Source organism: Stylophora pistillata, chromosome 7, assembly GCF_964205215.1.
Source record: "Stylophora pistillata chromosome 7, jaStyPist1.2, whole genome shotgun sequence".
Classification (NCBI taxonomy): domain Eukaryota; kingdom Metazoa; phylum Cnidaria; class Anthozoa; order Scleractinia; family Pocilloporidae; genus Stylophora; species Stylophora pistillata.
In genome coordinates this window covers 18702257-18725617 of record NC_142525.1, presented here as the reverse complement: position 1 = coordinate 18725617, position 23361 = coordinate 18702257, and the positions used below count along the sequence as shown (strand labels likewise).

Sequence of the window (23361 nt, the reverse complement as noted above, 5' to 3'; positions counted from 1 at the left end):
TTGCGGTTTGAAAAGTGTCCATTTTAAAATGATGGTAGGACACAAAAGTACTTAAACCCTTCAGGTTTAGAATCAATCTGTGAGTGCCACCCTTTTTTGGACGAACAAACACATTTGAGAGGAAACTGTTTGGGGTATAGTTTGTTGCTTCTATAACCCCTTTTTTCCAGAAGTTTGCAAATTTCACTGCTAATAACCTCTTTATCTTTTTGGGAGAACTTCGGATATGTAGGAAGCAGAGTTTGTAAAGGAGGTTCGTCCTCAAACTCAATATTGTAGTGCTGAATGGCATTGAGAATCACAGGGTCTTGTGTAATCAACTTCCATTGAGGTAAACAATTTTTTACCTGACCTCCAAAGAAACCCAGAGTCTGGTCATTTGAAGCACTAAATGAAGCAATTGAGTTCAAACCTACCAGACTTGTTAGTTGTTCTTTAGGGTTTTCCTCTGCGACATTTTGGCTTAAGAGGTCGCAGGGCTGTACCCTAAAAGGGCTTCCTGTTGTTATTGTTGTTGTTGAAGCCTCTATTGGTATTGCAACGTGGGCGGTCATATGGCCTTTCGTTGTGACGTCTCGGTTCTGGCGCTTTCCTTTGTAGCTGCTTCCCTGCTTTACTTGGGTGTCAACTGGATTTTAGCGTTTTCTCACAGATTTTAACACAATCTACTCAAAAACATTGCTTTCGACTTCTTTGCAGATACTTTTTGCAAAACCATGTTTTGAGCCCTAGTTAAACGAGACGACCCAATTGACTCTCTGGCCAAATTTCGCAGGAAACATTGCGTCTCAAGCATATTTTAGTGTTTTCTTACAGATTTCAACACAATATATTAAAAAAAATAGTTTAGGCATGTTTGTAGATACTTTTTGCAAAACCGTCTTTCCAGCACGAGTTGCGCAGGACTTGACGCATTTCACTCTCTGGCCAAATTTCGCAGGAAACATCGTCTTTCAACCAAATTTAAGGGTTTCCTTATAGAATTCAATACAATCTGGTCAAAAAAATTGGTTTTGGCTTGTTTGCAGACACTTTTTGGAAAAGCGTGTTTTTAGCCCGAGTTAAGCAAGTCTTGGCCTATTTCACTCTCTGGCCAAATTTCGCTGGAAACATCGGGTCTCAACCAAATTCTAGCGTTTTCTTACAGATTTCAACACAATCTAGTGACAAAAAGCGGTTTTGGCTTGTTTGCAGATACTTTTTGCAAAACCGTGTTTGCAGCGCGAATTGAGCAAGACTCGTCCCATTTCACTCTCTGGCCAAATGTCGCAGGAAACATCATGTTTGAGTCCAACTTTAGTGTTTTCTTATAGATTTCGATACAGTCTGGTAAAAAAAAATGCATTTAGCTTGTTTCCAGATAGTTTTTCGAAAACCGTGTTTTCAGCCCGAGTTCAGTAAGACTTGTCACATTTCACTCTCTTGCCAAATTTTGCTACAAACCTCAAGCTTGAACTGGATTTTAGCTTTTTCTCACAGATTTCAACACAGTCTAATCGAAAAAATTGGTTTTGTCTTGTGTACAGATACTTTTCGCAAAATGAGGTTTTCAGGACGAGTTGAGAAGGACTTGGTTCATTTCACTCCCTGGCGAAATTTCACAGGAAACATTGGGTCTCAACCAAGTTTTCGCCTTTTCTTTCCGATTTCAGCACAATCCAGTAAAGAAATAAGGTGGTTTTGGCTTGCCTGCAGATAGTTTTGGTGAAACCGTGGTTTCAACGTTAGTTGAGCAAGACTTGACCCATTTCACTCGCTGGCAAAATTTTGCATGAAACATCGGGCATGACACCAATTTTATAGTTTTCTTGACTGACTTGCTGACCGACTAGAGACTGAGTGCCTTATTGACTGGTGACTGACTGGCTGACTGGCTGGTTGACTGACCGACTGACAGACTGAATGGTTGACTGACTCAGGGGTACTTGACTGGCTATCTGACTAGCTAACTGACTTGCTGACCGACCGGTGACTGAGTGGCTAATTGACTGGTGACTGACTGGCTGATTGACTAACCGGATGACGGAAGAGTCGACTAACTCAGTGCTACTTGCCTGGCTATGTGACTGGATAACTGACTTGCTCACCGACTGGTGACTGAGTGACTTTTTGGCTGGTGACTGACTGGCTCAGTGCCGGGTTCACTGACTGGCTGAGTGAACGGTTGAGTGACTCAGTGGTACATGACTGGTTCTCTGACTGGTTAGCTGACTTGCTGATCGACTGGTTACTGAGTGGCTCATTCACGAGTGACTGACTGGCTGACTGGCCGGTTGACTAACTGGCTGACTGAATGGTTGACTGACTCAGTTACACTTGACTGCCTATCTGACTGGTTAACTGACTTGCTGACCGGCTGGTGACTGAGTGGCTAATTGACTGGGGACTGACTGGCTGACTGCGTGGTTGACTTACTGGCTAAATGAAAGGTTGCCTAACTCAATGATACTTGACTGGCTATCTGACTGGTTGACTGAATTGGTGACTTACTCGTGACTTAGGGATTAATTGACTTCTCACTGGTGACTGACTTAGTTCTTTGTCCCCTTATTTTTGCAAAAAGCAGTAGAGGAAAACTCCGCCTTATAAATTCGTTGCAAAGGAACAGACTACTGAAAAGAAATGTCAGCTGCGGGAATTGTAGGAATGAAATGCGTCTCATTCTCCGTCTGCGCAATTGGGACGGATACATTTGGTACGTAATTTCAATTCCAATTTTAATTAGGATATATCAACAAAGTTGAAATGGTAAATTGGCCACCGTAATGATTACAAAAGCTGGCGTTTCGAGCGTTAGCCCTTCGTCGGAGCGAATAGAGGAATTGTGGGTTGTGTGTGCTTTTAGAAGCACACACAACCCACAATTCCTCTATTCGCTCCGACGAAGGGCTAACGCTCGAAACGCCAGCTTTTGTAATCATTACGGTGGCCAATTTACCATTTCAACTTTGTTGATATATCCAAATTATTTCGTTACTCCCACCGACGCAGCCCCAAACAGTTTCTTTCGAAACTATCAGCCTTTATTCATTTCCAATTTTAATTAATCTAACTACAGATTTTCCCTGCCGACCTGAGCTAAAATTCGATAGCTTTCAATTATTTCAGACCAGTTGGAGTGGACCCGGGATTTGCGATAACGGTTTGTAAACGGTTTTCGTAAACTCTTGGGAAGGGCTTCAAATTAAAAAACAACACCCTACTTCAGACCGAAATGGTGAAAATCTATACCCTTGGAACGGGACGTACCTATATAGCTTAAACTTAACTTTTCAACAGGAGATGTCACCGTTGTCGACGCTCTTCGTCAGTGAGAGTACGTTCGTATTTCTCTGGAAGCAAAATTTCAATCGCACGGCAGTTGCAATTTCTCTGCAAATGGGCGCACAAGAGTTCGTTACGAATGATGGAAATTGAAGGAAGGGCCTCACAGAAAGTTTTAGTCAAGTTCGCACGAAAGTGTCGGCAAGTTGCATGGGAAGCATTTTTGCGTCACCCGATCCCACAGTTAGGCAGACCAGGTGTGATCGTGCAGATCGACGAATCAAAGTTAAATCACAAGTCCAAGGTAAGAAAATAGGAAGTACAGGCCTTCGAGTAGTCATGAGTTAGGTGGGTTCGGACCCAAGAGGGTGTCCTTCGGCGAAAAATAGTATCTATTTTTAAAGTAAACTCCAACAAATTGTGTTGACATAATTATGTTTAACTTTTTCTGTTGACATCTGGCTGACCTCACTTGTCAGTGAAGGGTACGAACTAAAAATCGTACAGTGGAATACCGAATTTCGAACCATAAACGGACATTGCAATTTGTTCGAAAAATGGGGAGCTTCGAGAAAGCGGGAGTAAAATTACAGTGAAGTAAAGGCAAGGAAAAGGAAATTTTGTTTCCAAAAAAAGGGGATTTTCAGAAAATTGAGTATTCGAAAAATCTGCATTCCACTGTACAACGGTCGTAGTTTCTAAGAGAACGCAGGCGTTGCGAGTACATGCAGCACATGAACTCACGACTGGAACGTTTGTCAGAGTGTAGGAAAATGTGAAATGTACGCACTGGCTGACCTTAGTTGTTTCCATCCTCTCATTACAGAACCAAACTAAGGCATTTAATCTTATGCTAAAGATTTTTGGGAGCGCTTCGTATCACCTCCGCCCCCTCCCATCTTTAATGTACCGAATTTTCAATGATTCTTTTCATAATATTTTAATTAATGCAGCTGTAATTGTTATTCCTTTGCAGTTTCACAGAGGGTGTCGGCCTCGAAGAGACAGATGGGTACTGGGGTTGTTTGACACACGGTATGCTCCAGCCCGACCATACCTACAGCTCGTAAGGCGACCCAATGCGGCGACTCTTTTGCGTATTATTCAACGGAAGGTTCAACCTGGCTCCATAGTGCACTCAGACCAGTGGGCGGCCTATCGGCAACTCCAGAGAAGACTCGGTTTACAACACGGGGCGGTGAATCATTCGCTACATTTTGTTGATCCAGTAACCGGAGTCCATACAAAGAATGCTGAAAGCAACTGGTGTACGCCAAAGGAAAAATTTAAGAAAATGAAGGGAAACACAAATCCTGACTTTCTCCTTGAATACCTACAGGAATTCACGTGGCGAAGGTGGTATAGTGAGCCTCACCCAAATGGATGCTTTCGAAGGCTGCTCGATGACATTGTTGAACAGTATCCCCTTTAAGGGAATCAGTCAAAACCATTGTATTCGTACGGGACCCAACACACAGCAAAAAATAAGTCGTCTCTTTCTGCTACCATCATCCCCCACCCTCAAAGTAGGCTTGGTTCCATATCCCCACACCGGAGTAAAGTGTATTGTTTTACAAGCTGACGCTTGACCGATATTCCACCGACACGTGACCGATATTCCACCGAGACGCGACACTCCATCTGTCGGTCGACAGTCGGTCGACATATCGACCGACATGTCGACCGACTATCTTCCGACTATCGACCGACTATCGACCGACTATCGACCGACTATCGACCGACCTATCGACCGACCTATCGACCGACTATCGACCGACTATCGACCGACTGTCGACCGACATATCGACCGATATGTTGGTCGACATGTCGGTCGCCATGTCGGTCGACGTGTCAGTCGCCATGTCGGTCGCCATGTCGGTCGACATGTCGGCCGACACTACCTATAGTAAAATTGATCCAAAGATCCACCTAACGGCATTGTTTTTATCGCGTAAATTTGAAACCGTTGATTGAGTGAAAAACCCAATTGCTTCCTTTCATTTGAAATGTTGAAAAATCTTCCAAGACTTTATGAGACTGTTAACTCGGCTAAAGTGCTCGGCGTTACCACAAGAGATGATTTCAAATGGAACGATCACATCTTTAATGTAACTTCAAAGGCTGCCAAAAGATTGTGCCTCCTGAGTCAACTCAAACGTGCTGGTATCTGTGGGAGTGATCTTGTTTTATTTTACTGTAGTACCATAAGATCGGTTTTAGAATACGCATGTCAAGTATTTCACTCCAGCCTTCCGTTCTATTTATCCGAAGAGCTGAAACGTATTCAGAGGCGCGCCTTGCGCATTATCTTTCCTTATGCAAGCTACAACAGCGCGCTCAAAGAGGCAGGCACCTCCTCTCTTTACGACAGGAGAGCATCTCTATCGTTTGATCTTTTCAATGACATTGTTCTTGACATTAATCACAAGCTCGCAGGTCTGCTCCCACCTAAAGCTGAGCACCACAGGCAACTGCGCAGCAATAGGAAGTTTAACGTGCCAGTGTGCAAGACTGATCGTCTTAAAAAATCTTTTGTTGTCAGCCATAGCCTAAGGATGTAAATATATATGTTTAAGTATGTATATTTTCTTAACACAAGATCATCCTAAGTGAAACGTTTTTATTAGATTTGTATATTTTTATTATTAAAATTTTCAAACTATTTTAACTATGAATTTTGTTTCCTGTATATTATATACGTAATTCAGTCTTCGGACTGCGAGGTGTTTCTTTTTAATAAACGATTTATCTATCTATCTGAATCATCATTTCATAGAACACCTCAAGATTGGTTGCTTCAAAATTTTCTTCAGTGTTGGAAGAAAACGATGGATTCAAGTGTTCAATCTCACCGGTGTTGTGGTCTGTTTTCATCATTTGACATTTCAAGACAAACTTGAATCTGATCTGACGACGCTTTTCCAAGAATGTCAGCAACGTTTGCTCAATAGCTGAAAGAAACTCAATCGGGTCATAACCCACTACTTGTTCACGACCGATTGTGTACTCAACAGAAAACTTTTTCAACGCTGACTTGCCTTCAATCAATTCAAATCGATTCTGTTCTTTTTGATGAAGCTGCTTTGGATTAATTTATTCAATTCAGTCTCAGAAGAATTCCTCTTCGCTGTCAAATCTCTCTTGACTTTATTATATTTTCCTCTGCGCGAGTTGTGTGACTTTTTGTTCAATTTTTGTATTTTTTTCTTTAGACGTTTGACTTGCCTCTCTTTCATCTGCTTTTCATCGACTCGTGCGTGAAAGGGAGCTTTTGAAAATTCAAAATTTTTATTCTCTCGCTTTTCTCGGCGAGATTGCTTTGGTTTTGCTTGGTAGGGTTGAATAATCGGTTGTTTTCTGACAACCACTGGAGATGGTGGTTTCATCGGAAGTTCTTCATCGATAAAAGTGATAACTGGTTTACTCTTTGAATGTTTCTGAAAGAAGTTGATGAGTTCAGATTTTCTCAACTTCCAGAATCTTTTCAGATTTTTTTCTTTTGCGATTTGACGAAGTTGAGCAACAGTTTTTTTGTCCATTCTGCTTTGTCTGATTTTTTTCATTTCTTTAAGACATTTTTTAACCTTTTTTCAATTTTTCAAAGACAGATTTTTGTGACCCGTCACAGGTCACAAAAAACACAAATCAAACACTCTCCATTTCTCTCTTTTGGATCAAACTTTCAATTTCTTCTTTGATCATTTCGATCGATTGTTCAGCACTCAAAATAAGAGTGTATAAGTCGTCCATTCTTTTCGAATATATTTTGTATTCTCTGATTGAAGGGTGATACCTTTTGACTTGACTTTTGAAATAATCCAGTCTTTGGTGATGAATTTTTTCAACATTGACCAACTGATCATTCAGAACATTAAGATTTTCGGAACTCATTTTTGTTTCTGATTTTTCATTTTTTTAAGACATTTTTTTAACCTTCATCGGAAGATTGTTTAACTGGACTTTCTCTCTTTGTGGTCTGAAAGATTCGAATTTTATCTCGTATTTTTTTCCATCAATATAAATCGAGTTTCTTGTTTCTTCGTTTTTTGAAGCCAATTTCCATCCGAATCTCCCTGGGTTTACATTGAAGAAACTGGTTGTAGCACTTATAGATGGAAAAACAAATTCGTCTTCGTCTGAGTCAACAAGACGCATGTGACCTTTCTTCTCAAACCATTGAACCGTCCACAAGGTTGTAACTCAACAGGTGGTGCATTTTTTATCAAATCAATCAAATCTTTTTTGGTCAGCTTTAAATATCCTCGGAGTTTCATCTCTTTTGCTTTTTCCAACGATTCGTATTTTGATAATTTTTCAAGTTCAACCATTTTATTGACCACCAATATTTTTAAGATGTTTTTTGCGTTGTGAGTTCTTTCAAATCTTTCAGATCAACCCATGAATTGAATTTTTCTGGATAACCACTCCATTTCACAAGCGCTTTACCTTTACTCCGTCGAATCACTTTTTCAATACGGAATACATCTTGAACTGCTTTCAACATTTCTTGTTCATAAAAGGAACCCTTGATCTCTTCACCACTCAAATCTTTCAACTTATAGGTGATCGGGTCTGTATATTGAATCTTATCAACGACGAAAATCTCTTCTGTCCAATTCGGAGTGTATCTTTTGTCAAAGACTTTTCTATTGTATTTCGAGATACGAACGTGATCACCAATTTCAAATTTCGGTGTGGCCATGTGTGGCACACTCTCACAATAAAGTTTCAAATAAACGTCGCTCTCATTCTTTTTCTTTGACGCTTCAACAGGTGTCATGCCAATACTTCTGTGTTTTGTATTGTTGTACTTTTCAACAATCTTCGGCAGAATATCAAGGTACTCCGTGTTGTTTTGAATTGTGAATTGTTTCCACATTTTTGTTTTGATCGTTCGATTCCATCTTTCACAAACAGATGAGTTTTCTTCATTTTCAGTCGAGTAGATTTCAACACCTTTTGACTTCATCAAATTTTTCACGTCTTTGTTGTAATATTTAGAACCCTTGTCAACCCATAAAAACTTTGGTTTCCGTCTTTCAGAAAATATTTTTTAAATCCTTCAGCCACACTCTCTCCCTTTTTATTTTTCAACGGCACAATCCATCCATATTTGCTGAACACATCCAAAACCATGAGCAGATACCGATAACCCTTATTCCACTTGCTGAATTTCTGCATTTCAACGAGATCAGAACAACATATGTCGTCGATGTGGTTCTGTGTATTTATGACCTGGAAGAGTCCATCCACTTCGAGGTCTTGGTAATTTACCAATCATTTTGCGAATGTCGATTCCATAACCGGTGTAAAGCGGATTTGTTGGGTCATTAACCCCACCAGGAGCATACATTTCCATCGGCTACCACTGTGAATAATCAATGGGTGCTATTGTCCCTCCACTTAACTTTTTACTCAAAACATTTGCAAAACTATCAAGAACCTGGTCAAGATATTTACTTGCTGTCTGTTTGATTTTGTTCTTGACAAAGTGTGATTTGACAGCTTTAGCAGCACCTTGACGAGCAAGATAAACCCCACTGTTTGCTAATCCTTTCAAAGCCGCTTCACCAATTGAATGGCTATTTCCTACATCAAATAATGCTCCTCCATCTTTTATTTGTGAGCTTTTTTTTTACCACTATCGCTACCACCGGTTTCTTTCTCAAACTTTGACTTTGTAGTGCCACACTCAGAACATTTGCATTTTATCATCAATGGTCCATTCTTTGCACGTTCATATCTTTCACTTCCGCTGACACACTCAGTTTGTTTTTTCTGTTTCACACAATACGATTCCATTTTACTATTATAGTTTATATTTTTTCATCGAAATTTTTCTTAACCGTTTTCTTCTCTTTGTCAAGGAATAAAAATTCATATGGTCCAAGTTTTAAAAATAAATTTGGGTCGATCATGTTATGTTTACCAATAAGATTACAATGGTTCTTTGTTGGAGGAGTGTAAAGTATCATATGTGAGCAGTTCAACCTGATTTTTTGTGGTGTGTCATAATACGACTGAGTCTGATAGATCGGTGAAATTTGGTGATGTCGCCCATCGGTAAAATGGTTTGCAATCTTAGATTGTATTTTTGCGGGTGCATTGACGAGATCGTCAAAGATGACAACCTTTCTATTTCCCGTCGGATACTCTGATGTATTCATGATATCATCCGGCTCCATAATTTCTAATATGTCGTAGCCGACTTTCTGTGAAATATTATCCATAAACTTTTCTAAATCCTGTATTTTATCTTGGTGAGGGTTGGGTGTATACAGATATATTTTATCGTAGACAACCAAAGGCAGTATCAACATATTCATAACAGTGTTTGTCTTTCCACTCCCACTCGCCCCTGCTGTAAGCATTCTGTAGTCTTTGTTCAAAAAATCATTCAATCTTCGTTTAGGTTTTTCATTCACATGAGTATGAAAATTGATAAATTTCACCATTTATTATTATCTTTCATTTTATTCACCTCGAGAAAAGCTAAAAAGCTAAAAAGCTAGAAAGCTAGGAAGCTAGGAAGCTAAAAAGCTAGGAAGCCAAAAAGCTGAAAAGCTAAAAAGCTAAAAAGCTAGGAAGCTAAAAAATTACTTTAAGAAAATGAAAATCTAGATAAACACCATGCAACTTACAAGTCTTGAAAATCTCAACAAAGAAACTATAATTTTCCACGAAGCAGTGGTTAACCAACATAATCACGAAAGGATTAAACTCGAGGTGAAACAATCCACTGATGGTAAACCTGGTCCTTTAGTGATTGAAACCCCTTTTCTCTTCAGCTTCGGTGTACAAGAGAGAATGGATGGTGAAAAAAACGCTGTTGAAGGTTACTCTCTTCCTGTTTGTTTGTGGGGAACTGAAGGTGAACCAACACCAGAACAGCGAAGCTTTTATGATGGTTTAACACGTTTGCAAAATATCTGTCACGAATATCTCGAAGAAAATTTTGAAGCTGATGTGTCAGAAGCTTTAAGTAATATTCTGCATGAGAAAGAATCGAAATCTCCAATTCTATATGCCAACCTGATTTACTCCAAAAAGGTGAAAAAGATCGTTTCGCTTTTTAGATCAAAGGGTAACCCAAATGACAATCCGTTTGATTACATCAACCAATATTGCAAAGTGAGAATGGCATTGATTATTAAATCAATTTACATAAGCGATACTAGCGTCTCAATTCAAATAAAAGTGAATGTCGGAAACATGGAGACGCCCTCACGCGAGAACAATTTCTTTACCTGTGAAACCAGATATTTCGTTTTGTTTGTACAGTGACAGTTGATTGATTAAATTAGTGATTCTCATATTACCTAAATATAAAGAGGCGATTACACATTAGACACACAATAAACGAGTTGGAAATTACGCCTACGCTTGGTTTATGATATGGCGCCCAACGTGGGGCATTGATACCCTGAGAAACAAGACACGAAATGGCCGAAAAACTACCACGAACTCGCGCCAAACGAGGTGGAAATCGGACTGTTATGACAAAACTAATGAATGAAGCGGATGGTCTTCTCAAGGCTGAAACGAGTGACAAGAAACGCCTGAAGGCTATTGCTGCTTCTCTAGACGAAAAGTTAAATTTGGTAAAAACACTCGACGAAGAAATCATAGAGAATTGCGCGGTGGAAGAGGTCGAAGCCGAAATAGAAGAATCGGATGAAATCAATTCACGAGTAATTGATCTATTGCTAGTCATAAATGAAGCGACTGTTTCAATGGATAACAATGACGGACTTTCGGTTGTCCCAACAACGAATATCGACGATACTAAGCCCCCTGGTTCTCAACAATCGATTACGCTTTCTGGATCAAGTGGAACTTCGACTTTGGCTTCTAAAAATAATGTTCAACTCCAATCGCCCGGGACTGCAGCTTATGGTGGATTTCATTCTTTTGACGTCGCTTCAACTTCCCACGCTGAGAACATGCAATCATCAGGAAATCCAGGTATGGGTTCTCATTCACATACTAACTTTGGCATGAACGCTAATTCAGTGGCTTATCAGCCTAGAGCGAAATTACCTAAACTAGTGTTACCGAAATTTAGAGGAGAAATTACGCAATGGCAAGGTTTCTGGGACACAGGCAGCCCAAGCTCACTACGAGAAAAGCGGACGTGACTCTTACCGTGTTGCGTAACGTTTTATATTTATAAAGGTTTGTATGGGATGTTATCGGTTTGCCTTAAAAGAGAGAAAAAAATGTCTTGTTTTGAAATAAAATGGGCTCACCTTATTGCCTTGTTGTTTTCTTTGTTGATTCCGAACGTCTCAGGCCATTTTGAAGCGTTTTCGGCGAGTTAGCGCTATGTTGGTGTTCAACTGCTAAAAGAAAGAAAAGGCCGGAAACCTATTTTAGAAGCGTCCGTCGCCCGAAGCGAATAATTCCGCCAAAAAATTTCCACCAGTCTCGATTCTTCCAGAAAATCAAAGCAGAGATGTTGCAGTTCCATTTTCCATTCACTCGATTCACAATTCCTCCCCCAGATCTTTCACTAGCGATACTTTTATCTCCAGATCGATAGGCTTTCCCATTTCGAATTTGGCTGCTTGAAACGATCACTGTCCGTTCGCCGATCGCACAGTATGTTGGGTAACAAAAATAAGCCCGGCGAGGGTAGCCAGCGGCCTGCAGTCCAAAAACAAACCCGTTAGCTCCCCTGGTCCCCTCGAGAGGTTTTGTCAAGACCGCATTGTCTTGATCGACCAATCAACATCGAATGGAAATGTGTTTACTAATTTAAATTTTACTTTGCTTTGATGACATTGCTGTTTTGATCGTTGCTTTGATCTCGAATACAGACTCGTGAATACAGGATGGATCGTCATTGTTGATCTCATCCTCGAATTCGAATTCGCCGAAGTCATTATTTTTTTTGTTCCTGTTCTTTTTAACGTGATGACTTCATCGCTGGCATGGAAGGCATGGTAAGCTTTTAAAAATATAACTAACTAGGAAGACTAACTACGATACGTTCGAATTCTATCACGGATACAATAAAATATTAAGAATACATGTACAATATGAACATATTTTGTTGTAGGTTGCTGCGGAACTTTGAACACTGTGAGGGAGGTCTCTTACTAGTCAACGACATATTTTCTGATGCAGAGCAAGTGAAAGAAAAATTTTCCCGCCCTCCTAACGGGTTTGTTTTTGGACTGCAGGCCGCTGGCTACCCTCGCCGGGCTTATTTTTGTTACCCAACATACTGTGCGATCGGCGAACGGACAGTGATCGTTTCAAGCAGCCAAATTCGAAGTGGGAAAGCCTATCGATCTGGAGATAAAAGTATCGCTAGTGAAAGATCTGGGGGAGGAATTGTGAATCGAGTGAATGGAAAATGGAACTGCAACATCTCTGCTTTGATTTTCTGGAGGAATCGAGTCTGGTGGAAATTTTTTGGCGGAATTATTCGCTTCGGGCGACGGACGCTTCTAAAATAGGTTTCCGGCCTTGTCTTTCTTTTTAGCAGTTGAACACCAACATAGCGTTAACTCGCCGAAAACGCTTCAAAATGGCCTGAGACGTTCGGAATCAACAAAGAAAACAACAAGGCAATAAGGTGAGCCCATTTTATTTCAAAACAAGACATTTTTTTCTCTCTTTTAAGGCAAACCGATAACATCCCATACAAACCTTTATAAATATAAAACGTTACGCAACACGGTAAGAGTCACGTCCGCTTTTCTCGTAGTGAGCTTGGGCTGCCTGTGATCCTCATTTGAGTTTAATCAACAAATTTAATCACTTGCATTCACTGTTGGAGGGACAGGCAGCGAGAGCGATTCAAGGGCTAACTAGAACTGAGGCCAACTACAAGTCTACCATCGAGATATTACACAAACGCTTCGGCAGAGTGCAGAACATAATATCGACGCATATGGACGAAATGCTTAAAATTGCAGCATGTACTAGCGATAAAGCGTCCCAACTTCGTCTCGTTTATGACAAAATCAGCATTAACATAAGAGGTTTGGAATCGTTGGGTGTAAGTTCTCACCAGTATGGGAGTTTATTGATTCCTGTGATCATGTTAAAGCTACCTCATGAAATTAGAATTCAAGTAGCTAGAAATACCGCGAGGGAGGTGTGGGAGATGTCCGACCTGTTAGAAGTGATCCGTCAGGAAGTTGGGGCACGCGAAATTAGTGAAGGTGTGAAGACCAACGTGAGCCTTGAGAAACTCCACCCTAATCATCATAAAACGCCGACCATGAATGCGCTTTTGTCTCAAGATGGCAAACGATTTTCGTCTTCGAGAAATCAAATTGAATGCGTCTATTGTGGTGGATTACATTACTCTGCTTCCTGTGAAAATGTGAGTGACTCTCATGCTCGTTTCGAAATCCTGAGAAAGTGTCGAAGATGTTTCGTTTGTTTGAAACCTGATCACCATGGTGGCTCATGCAAAAGGAACTGTCAACGATGTCAGGGCCATCATCATCAGTCGATTTGCCGAAACTTTGTGCCAAAGAACCCCGATTACAGCTCCGATACGTCTGGTTTGAACGATCAGAATTCGAGGGAAGGGCAAAAGTCGACTCTTGTGAGAACCAATTACGATTGAAATAGACCACGCAACAAACCCTGAAAAAGGAAAGGAAACTCCATCCTTGGGGAGCACTGTAACCGCAACGTCGACCGCGAGGGCCAAGGGGAGCATTTTGTTACAAACTGCTACCGCGATAGTAACAAACGAAGACCGATCCAAGTCCATTCCCGTACGAATTTTGTTTGACAATGGCAGCCAACGTTCATACGTCACCGACCACATCAAAGCGAAGCTGGGTTTAACTGCAACGTCCACTGAGACCCTTCACCTTAACACCTTTGGTGAAAACGCTTATCGTAAACAAAAATGTCAAGTTGTTACTTTCCCACTAAGAAGCAATAAAGATGAGTACTTGGAGATTTCAGCGCTTAATTTTCCAGTCATTTGTTCGCCACATCCTAAGACAATAGACGTCACAAAATATCCACATTTGATAGATTTAGATCTAGCAGACCGTTCTGCGATCGACCTAGACTATATTGACATTCTCAATGGCTCAGATTATTACTGCGACATTGTAACGGGAGAATCAATCCGCGGTGAATTTGTTCCCACAGCCATCAACAGCAAGTTTGGTTGGCTTCTGTCAGGTCCTGCCGAAGAGCAACATGTCCATGAAATTTCCAATGTCGTCTCGAATCTTATCATCTCTGGTAAACCATTGTAAAACGAAACGAATGAAGCTGACGAGATCACGAATATGCTGAAAATGTTCTGGGAAACCGAAAGCATCGGAATCACAGACGACATCGAATTCGCAACTCATATGCTACTTAAAGCTAAGCGAAACGAAGAAATCTCTTTTATTGGTCGTCGTTACGAAGTGGTTCTCCCATGGAAGGAAGACTGCTTGCCATGTACAAACAATTATCGAATGTGTGAAACGCGTCTGCGATCTTTGCATCATAATTTAAAAAACGAGCCGATTTTACTTCACGAATATGACAAGATTATACAAGAGCAAACGCGAACGGAAATCGTCGAAAAGGTGCCAAATTTGAACAATACGAACGAGCTCAATACAAAGAGGGTTTATTATTCACCTCACCATGCTGTTGTGCGAAAGGATAGAGAAACGAGAAAGGCTCGCATCGTTTATGATGATCAGCCAAGAATTCTAAACAAGAACGCTCTCTGAACGATTGTTTAGAAGTTGGAGACAATTATATTCCCCATGTCTTCCACATGTTAACTAAGTTTCGCTGGAATGCCATCGGGCTTACTGCAGATATTGAGAAAGCATTTTTGATGGTGGGCATCAAACAAGAAGATCGAGACATGCTCCGATTTCTATGGTTCGAAGATCCGTTCGCGAAGAAACCAGAGATCGACTTGTCTTTGGTCTACGCCCTTCGCCTTCAATCCTGGGAGCCACAATAAAGCATAATTTGCGTTTGTACAAGCAAAGCGAACCGGAGATGGCGGAAATGTTAGGAAAGTCTTTGTACGTTGACGACTTCATTACCGGATCAGAAACTGACGAGGAGGCTCTCGTCATCTACAAGAAATCAAAGCAAATCATGGCCGAGGGCGGATTCAACCTTAGAAAATGGAATTCAAACTCGCGCACCCTGTTGAGAGCGATCGAGAGTGTTGAAAAATCAAGCGAAGCCAAATCGAATCAAGATATTACGACAAAGGACGACGAGTCATACGCCAAATTATCGACTACACCTAGTAGCTCTGAAGTGAAGAACGACACGATTGTCAAGGCTCTAGGACTTGATTGGGACACTGCGTCTGATGAGTTTTTCTTCCATCTCACAGAATTGCACAAATATGGCAGTTCACTTCCGGCAACAAACTTTCAGTTCTGAAACTGACGGCCAAGATATTCGATCCCATTGGATTTCTGACACCTTTCACCGTTGCAATGAAAATCTTGTTTCAAGAACTTTGCCTAGACAAAATCGACTGGGATAGCGATTTAAAGGGAACTTTGCTCATCACTTGGAACACGCTACTTGAAGAATTGAAATGCCTCAGCAATGTACGAATTCCGCGTTGTTATTTTCAGTCACGACCTGTATAAATAAAGCTTCATGATTTCAGCGACGCCTCTCATCGTGCGTATGCAGCAGTTATTTTCATGCATTCACTCTATCAAGACGGACGAGTTGACGTTCGTTTGGTTGCCTCAAAATCACGAGTAGCGCCGTTGAAGAAACAGTCTATTCCGTGGCTGGAATTACTAGGAGCAGTTCTCCTCGCACAACTTGTTCACAAATTCAATTCTAACGAAAAAACAATTGAAAACAATCAATTGGACCGACTCGATGACTGCCTTGTGCTGGATCAAAAACAAGCAAGTATGGAAACAGTACGTCAAGCATCGTGTGGAAGAAATTCGAAAATTGACCTCCAAGGATGAGTGGAGACATTGCCCGGGCGAATTGAATCCTGCAGATATACCTTCTCGTGGTTTCTCCGCTAAGGAACTTTCCACAGATACGACTTGGTGCTATGGCGCAGCATTCCTTTACCAACCAAAATCTGAATGGCCCGTTAACCGATCGACACAATCCGAAGATAAGGTTGCTCTTGAAGAAGCTGTAAAGAATTTACCATCTGTCACGCATTCACTTGTGAATAATTCAGACGACACTCCAGAGAGGAGAATCAATCAGATAATCGACATAAGGCGCTTTCACAACTTAACAAGTCTGCTCCGTGTAACGGCCCTGGTTATCAAGTTTGCAAGGAAGTTCAAGAATCGAGTTCGAAAGAGAGTACCGAAGAAGAAGTGAGTTTAAAAGCCACCGATCTAAAGGAAGCCGAGCATTTCTGGATCAAGTCAGTGCAAGCATCGTCGTTCACCAAGGAAATTGAATTCCTTCAGCGCGAAGATCACAAGTCGACCCCGCCAACGTATGTCACACAGTTTGGCTTATACCTACAAGAAGGCGTTGTGAGATGTAAGGGGCGATTGAACAATTCAACATTACCTGAAAATTCAAGGAAACCTATCCTATTACCAGCAAGCCATGAATTTGTTCAGCTACTGATAAAGCAGTCACACGAGTCTACCCAACACAGTGGAATACGAGATACTCTGACAACATTAAGGGAACGGTTCTGGGTGCTTCGTGGACGAGAAGCCGTGAAGAAATTTATTACAAAATGTATACCATGTCGCAAATTCGAAGGCATGCCTTACAGCTCTCTGCCGCCTAACGATCTGCCTGACAAAAGAGTATCCCAAGATTCTCCGTCTACGCATGTTGGTCTCGACCTTGTTGGGCCACTGTTCATCGAAACCAAGAGTCCTGAAGTTCAACGCAACGAATCGAAGGTCTACATATGTTTGTTTACATGCGCGTCAACAAGAGCTGTACACTTAGAAATATGTAGAAGCCTTAGCGTTCAAGACTTTCTGCTAGCCTTCTGACGGTTTGCCAGCCGAAGAGGTCTACCTGCGACTCTTACATCGGATAATGCCAAAACATTCAAGTCTTCGTGCAAAGAAGTACGCAAGATTGCACGATCAGACGAAGTTTGGCGATACCTAGTAAACCAAAGAATTTCCTGGCATTTCATTATTGAAAGGGCCCCGTGGTGGGGAGGTTTTTGGGAAAGATTGGTTCGCAGTATTAAAAGACCTCTCAAAAAAGTCCTTGGTCGTTCGACTCTCAATTTCGAAGAACTCCGAACTGTGCTAGTGGAAATCGAGTCAGTAATCAATACAAGACCCATTACATACATGTACGACGACGCAGATTCAATTTCTTACCCTTTGACACCTTCGGATCTTATCTATGGTCGCCGGATCAGCTTAACGCCAAACAGCTCACATTACGAGGTCATTAGTACCTACAGGTCATTGACAAGAAGAGCTCGACATCACAAGAGTTTACTTCAGCAGTCAACTAAGCAATGGAGAAGAGAGTATCTTACTAGTTTACGAGAGCAGTCGAGCGTTGGAAACAAGGGAAATGGTGCTCGAGAAATATCGATCGGAGATATCGTGTTGCTGAAGAACGATTCGACGACAAGATGTTATTGGTAACTGGCGAAGTAGAAGAACTTATTCCTGGAACCGATGGAAGGGTTCGTGCTGCTGTCGTCAAGACAACAAGCAGAGATAAACGTCCTGTTTATCTTCGAAGAGTAGTGCAACATTTGATTCCAATTGAAGTAAAGGCGATCAATGAAGTCACACATTCAACGCAACCTACTATTGTTCAACCAGATAATCAAGTTATGCGAGATAACATTGCGAGACCTCGACGCACCGCAGCGGTTGTTGGAGAAATCAGCAGACAATTGAACAGTTCGTGAATAATTGAACATTGATATATTTTCATTTCGTGAATTTTGAAAGTTTCTCACGCAGTGAATAAACTTTGGGGAGTGTCGGAAACATGGAGACGCCCCCACGCCAGAACAATTTCTTTACCTGTGAAACCAGATATTTCGTTTTGTTTGTACAGTGACAGTTGATTGATTAAGTTAATGATTCTCATATTACCTATATATAAAGAAGCGATTACACATTAGACACACAATAAACGAGTTGGAATTACGCCTACGTTTGGTTCATTGTAGTGAATGATGTTTATGTCAAACCCCTAAAACCCAGAGAAGCATTAGTCACAGTTGAGGAAAGCGAGGATGAAGGAGAAGAATAAATTCTATTCGACAGTCGTTTTCTTTTCATGAACCGTGAAAAGAAAAAATCGTTTGCAAGTGCTTTTGGTTATTTCAACGTGAAAGACAATGTTCAAGTTTGACCTTGATCGAACTTTTCCTTGTATTGTTTTTCCACGTGAGTGCTAATGGTTGGACAAAGGTCAATTATTGTATCATAGATTATTTTTATCTCGTTGACAAAAGCATCGTGTTCGAATTTTTTTTCCTCTCAAGCAAGATCGAAGGTCAGTCAATACTTTCTGGTATGTTGTGAAAGCGTATTTGCACATTTCGATTTTTCGGTTCAAGTTTTTGTGTTCGGTGAATGTTTTCAAAATCAATGTGTTATACCTGTTATATGTGTTAACCTGTTATAACACTGAGAGGAATTGGGTTGAGTGTTATTCCACCCACAATTGTACCGGCCACAATTAGTGCTGAACTACCCAGCTTGAAAAATAAATTTATCCGTTTGAGACGAAAGAAAGTCTTTCTGAAACACCAATATTTCTTTTGATAAAATTTGTAAAGGTCTTTGATCTCTGAAATGGTTTCTTTATCAAGCGAAGTGTCTAAATGATTAAATCCAAAAATACTTCGTTTTCTCTTGATTTTCATTTTATTAAGTGTTCGCATAATAAAATCTTGATTTTTGTTCAATCTTGTTTCACTATCATCAAATAACTGTAATTCAAACCGTCGAGAAGAACAGAACCGCTATTATTATATGCCTCTATAGTGAGCGATGTGTTGGCTTGGAGATACAACATGACGGAAACAGTGTTTGTTTCCCAAGAATCGTGTGTGTTGGGTAATTGAACAATTATTCCGTTTGTTGTGTTCACAAAATGCTTGTTCAAGATAAACTTGAGACGTGACAAATGCTTAGACTGATACCATCTATAAATGTGAATTAGTACAGACCGGTGGTTGTGATTATTACATTATTACATTATTACATTTGTTGTATGATCCGATGCTCCATTGATATAAAATTTTACTCTAGAACTATTGTCATGAGCAAGACTGCCTCAATACCAAATCTTTTTGTCGCATTCGTTACCGCTGTTTTAGTTGCTCTTGCATTGATTTTCGTTTGTAAAGATGTTTTGATATCATCGACATATTTCTTTGTCGTCGGGTTTCTAGTTTCCTGTGGATCATTCGTCAAAATCGTTTGTGGATAAATGTGCATTTCGCTGTCATAAAACGAATACCATCTGTCCCAAACATCCTCAGGTAAACTGTTGTGATATCCCTTGCTGCCGTAAACCACAACCCAAATTGGTAGTTTCAGATCATATTTTGAAATGTTTCGTTTGAATTTCATTACAATGTCAAACATAAGATAATTTGGTGTTGTGTTGCTCCATTTAGTCATGTGTGTGAGGCTTACTATATGATTTGAAAATCGATTGCTGCGCAGCCTTGAAATTATCTCAACAGAGCTCGTGGCAGATAGAGTTACTGAATTGGGATCAACTTTTTTGGATTCCCACCACATTTCAAACACGACTGTGTATTCTGATTTTGCTGCGCTGTACATGTCTACTTGAATAATAACCTTTTGATGAATCAAGATTAAGTTCAAATGGTTTCACCTTCTTATAGAATTTATGAAAGTCTTTGTTTGACATTGATTTACCAGTGATATTATCTTCATCACTAAATTCATTGCCAATAATACCATTCATAACATAATCGAGATCGTTGTTCAAATAAGTGATAATGCTGTGAGAAAGATGGTTGTTGATATGTTTTTCAAGGTTCGTTTTGGTCTTTTGTAATTCACCGTCGACATATGTTTTGTTGCAGAAGTCTGTACTGGCTGATGGCGCTGCTGAGTTGACTGCTTTTTGATTACCAAGATCAAGGTTTGCAATCATGGACTGGCTTCCATCCAAAAGCATCACCGCGCTAGTATTAGGCTTATTTGCTATCTCTGTGTTGAATGTGGTTTTTTCAAGTTTTGCACTCAATCCACTTATCATTACGTCCGCATCAGCCTTTTCAAGTTTTGCACTCAATCCATTTATCATTACGTCCGCATCAGCCTTCTTTTTGAGTTCAGCATTTAACTTATTCGAATTAACAACAGCCGTACCGTTTAATGGTTGATCTGAGATACTTGTTATTTGTCTTTTCCCTCCATGTAAACTTGTAAAATTCAAGACCTTTTCAATATTTCTACCTTTTGTTCTATCGAGATAATTACTCAGATCATCACTTCCAACATCATGTTTCTTGGCTAATTCGCTGTCGATATATGTTTTGTTACAAAGATCAGTGCCAGCTGTAGGTGCTGCTGAGTTGATTGCCTTGAAATTATTGAGATCAAAGTTACCAGTCATTGCTTGACTTCCATCACGCAAAACAATAAGACTTGTATTTGGTTTGGTGGCAACTTGATTGTCAACGTATTTTTCATTCGCTGCATTATCCTCAGCTATTGGTGTACCAAGATTAATGATCTGTCTGTCTCTATTTGGAAGATGACCGTTGAAAGATATAGTGCCATCGATTGTATTATCATTTCGCTTGTTGAAGTAATCGTTTAAATAGCTTGTCAGCCTTTTTCCTCAACTCTGTGGTAAAAGTGGATGTATCAACTTTGCTTGATAATTCAGAATTGAGTTTTTGTAGATTTACCACATCTTTGTTGTTTGTTGGATCAGCTACATTGATAGTTTTGTTGTCTTGCATGTTGAGCGCACCTGTCATTGGTCGTCGCCCATCTGTATGAACGTGACTGTCAGTGTAAGCTTTTGTACAAGAATCCTGTGGATCAGTCGGTTCTTTCAAATTCTTTAGTTGTTTATTTTCAATGTCGAAATTTCCATCAAAAGTTTTTTTGAATCCTTCACCTGGTGGACCCGGCGGACCTGGTGCACCTGACGATGTAGTTCCCGTTTTGTATTTATTATGGTAACCATCAGAAAAGCCCATTTTACTCGTGTTTTTTATTACGTTTTTTTGAAATAATTGATTATGAATCGTTCATTACATTTCGTATCAGTATGTGAGAAAGGTTTCACCACATGGTGATATGATTTTCCCTTGTATGATTCATTCACAAAATACAGGCAATAATATCCACATAACACACTCATCAGATCTTGATATTGTGTGCTGTTGTATCGAATGTTCACTTCCAAACAATATGACAAATAATACAGTTCTTGTGGAGCATTTAACCCAAAACTGTCAAAATATTCAACGATTTTTGGTTTAATGTTTATTACAACCCAGTGCGAACCAGATTGGTTTGAGTCATTTAAATTAGCGATGTAATAACTACCTTCAGTGCACGCTTGTATTTGGTCTCTTGAGATGACACCTTTGAATTGTGGTATCTTTAGGTAATTGATCCACTTCAAAAGGTCACAATTTGAAATCGGTTTAATCTCAAACTGTGGTTTGTTTACAAGTGGTATTTCGTTGAATGAGGAGTTTTTTCCGAGCAACAATCCTTTGCCCGTCTTTTTTTTTTTTGTTTTTTCTTTTTGTACCCATACCAACCGTTGGTGCTTGTTGAGCTTGAGGTGGATAATAAGGTATATATCCATACGGTCTATTTTGCATACCAGCGCCACCTTTACCACTAGCCATTCTGTTTCGAAGACCTTTGCCGGTCAAAGCGTTCAAAAGTAGTGGAACACCGATAGAAGCCAATAAAGTTCCGAGAAAACCACTACGTTGCTTCACTGTCGGTTTTATCATTAACTCTCCCCCAGATTGAAGAGCATTCAATATGTCTTTTTTCTGTTTAACTGTCAATAAATGTTTATGATCAATAAGTTGTTGAATTTTAGAATTTGGAATGAGGAAACCTCCTACCTGTCCAGAGCCGAGAATTTTATCCATTGCAAAATTTCCCAAACTTGTTGTAGCACCTGTTGCTAGTGCAGGTATAGCTCTTGTAACCAAATTCATTGCTTTTGGTAATAGTTTTGCACCCATAGTGACAAGTGATGAAAATTAACAAACTCCCACCTTCTTGAACAACTTTACCGGTCTGCGTTTTACTGATTTTGATGTCAACGCCTTTTTTCAACTTCAAGCTTTGCTGGATCTTATTAATCTGTATTTTGGTCAACATCAATTGATCGGGACCGTCCAGTTTGTTATGTGAGAGGCGAATAGTCAAAGTTGATCTCTTCTCGAGAGCTTTCGCTAATTTCAGTTTTTGATTTTCAGCTAATTTCACACCATATGGATGATATGTTGTCATTGTGTTTTATTATATATGAATCATATATAATAAATTTTTTTTGGTCAAAGGTGAAAGTTGTTTTTTTATGTTCTTATGACAGCCTTTCCTTTTCCCACATCAACACTTATCTCTTCATCGTTGAGTATCAGTGCATATACAGAGCATTAGCCGCACCACTAAGATCATAAGATAATTCTAGACTCGTTGAGTTATTCTTGAGTGAATCTGCCTGTTTTGTCAAATCAAAATACAGAATACCGAATACCGTACAGATCTTTGAATGACTTAAGATCTATAGTTGGGCCAGACAGTTGATCATTGAAACCCTTGTTGTATTCTGTCAACATCCTCCATACTGTTGACATTTCATTAGTTGGGTCGATTGCATTTTGTGGGTAATACGTGCCAGTGCCCAGCTTCAATCGTGCACTTGTAATCGTTCTTGCGGCTGCGCCTGGAATGTTGTAAGTATCAAAAACAAACATATTTTGTTCTGGGTCCTTCATCTTTGCCTTATTAAGAACCCAGACAAAGACATGCCTTGGTTTTCTGATACTTTTTGTAATATTGAAAGTGTGTTTTCGCAGTTGAGTTGTTGTGGTTACAATACTCTCATTAAGGTAAGACCATGTATGATTTTTGAGGTACTTTTCAAGCCACATTTGTCGTCCTTCAGGATTGA

At 40.1% G+C, this 23361-nt stretch overlaps 1 protein-coding gene and 1 pseudogene across 2 annotated transcripts; both read left to right on the top strand.

Moving 5' to 3' along the window:
• The first annotated feature begins 10233 nt into the window (after positions 1–10233).
• LOC111344816 (uncharacterized) lies at positions 10234–19126 on the top strand (annotated as a pseudogene).
• LOC148726965 (uncharacterized) lies at positions 12076–22739 on the top strand. 2 transcript variants are annotated; one of them, XR_015989921.1, is made up of 3 exons: positions 12076–12209; positions 12326–12847; positions 20282–22739. XR_015989921.1 is itself a non-coding variant. In XM_088728384.1 (2 exons), exons 1-2 carry the CDS (start codon positions 12181–12183, stop codon positions 12726–12728), a joined length of 432 nt encoding a protein of 143 aa, XP_088584510.1. In that variant the 5' UTR covers positions 12076–12180; the 3' UTR covers positions 12729–12971. The 2 variants fall into 2 exon arrangements, 1 of the variants encoding a protein (XP_088584510.1); XM_088728384.1 differs by lacking the exon at positions 20282–22739 and having other exon boundaries at positions 12326–12971.
• Positions 22740–23361: the final 622 nt, after the last annotated feature.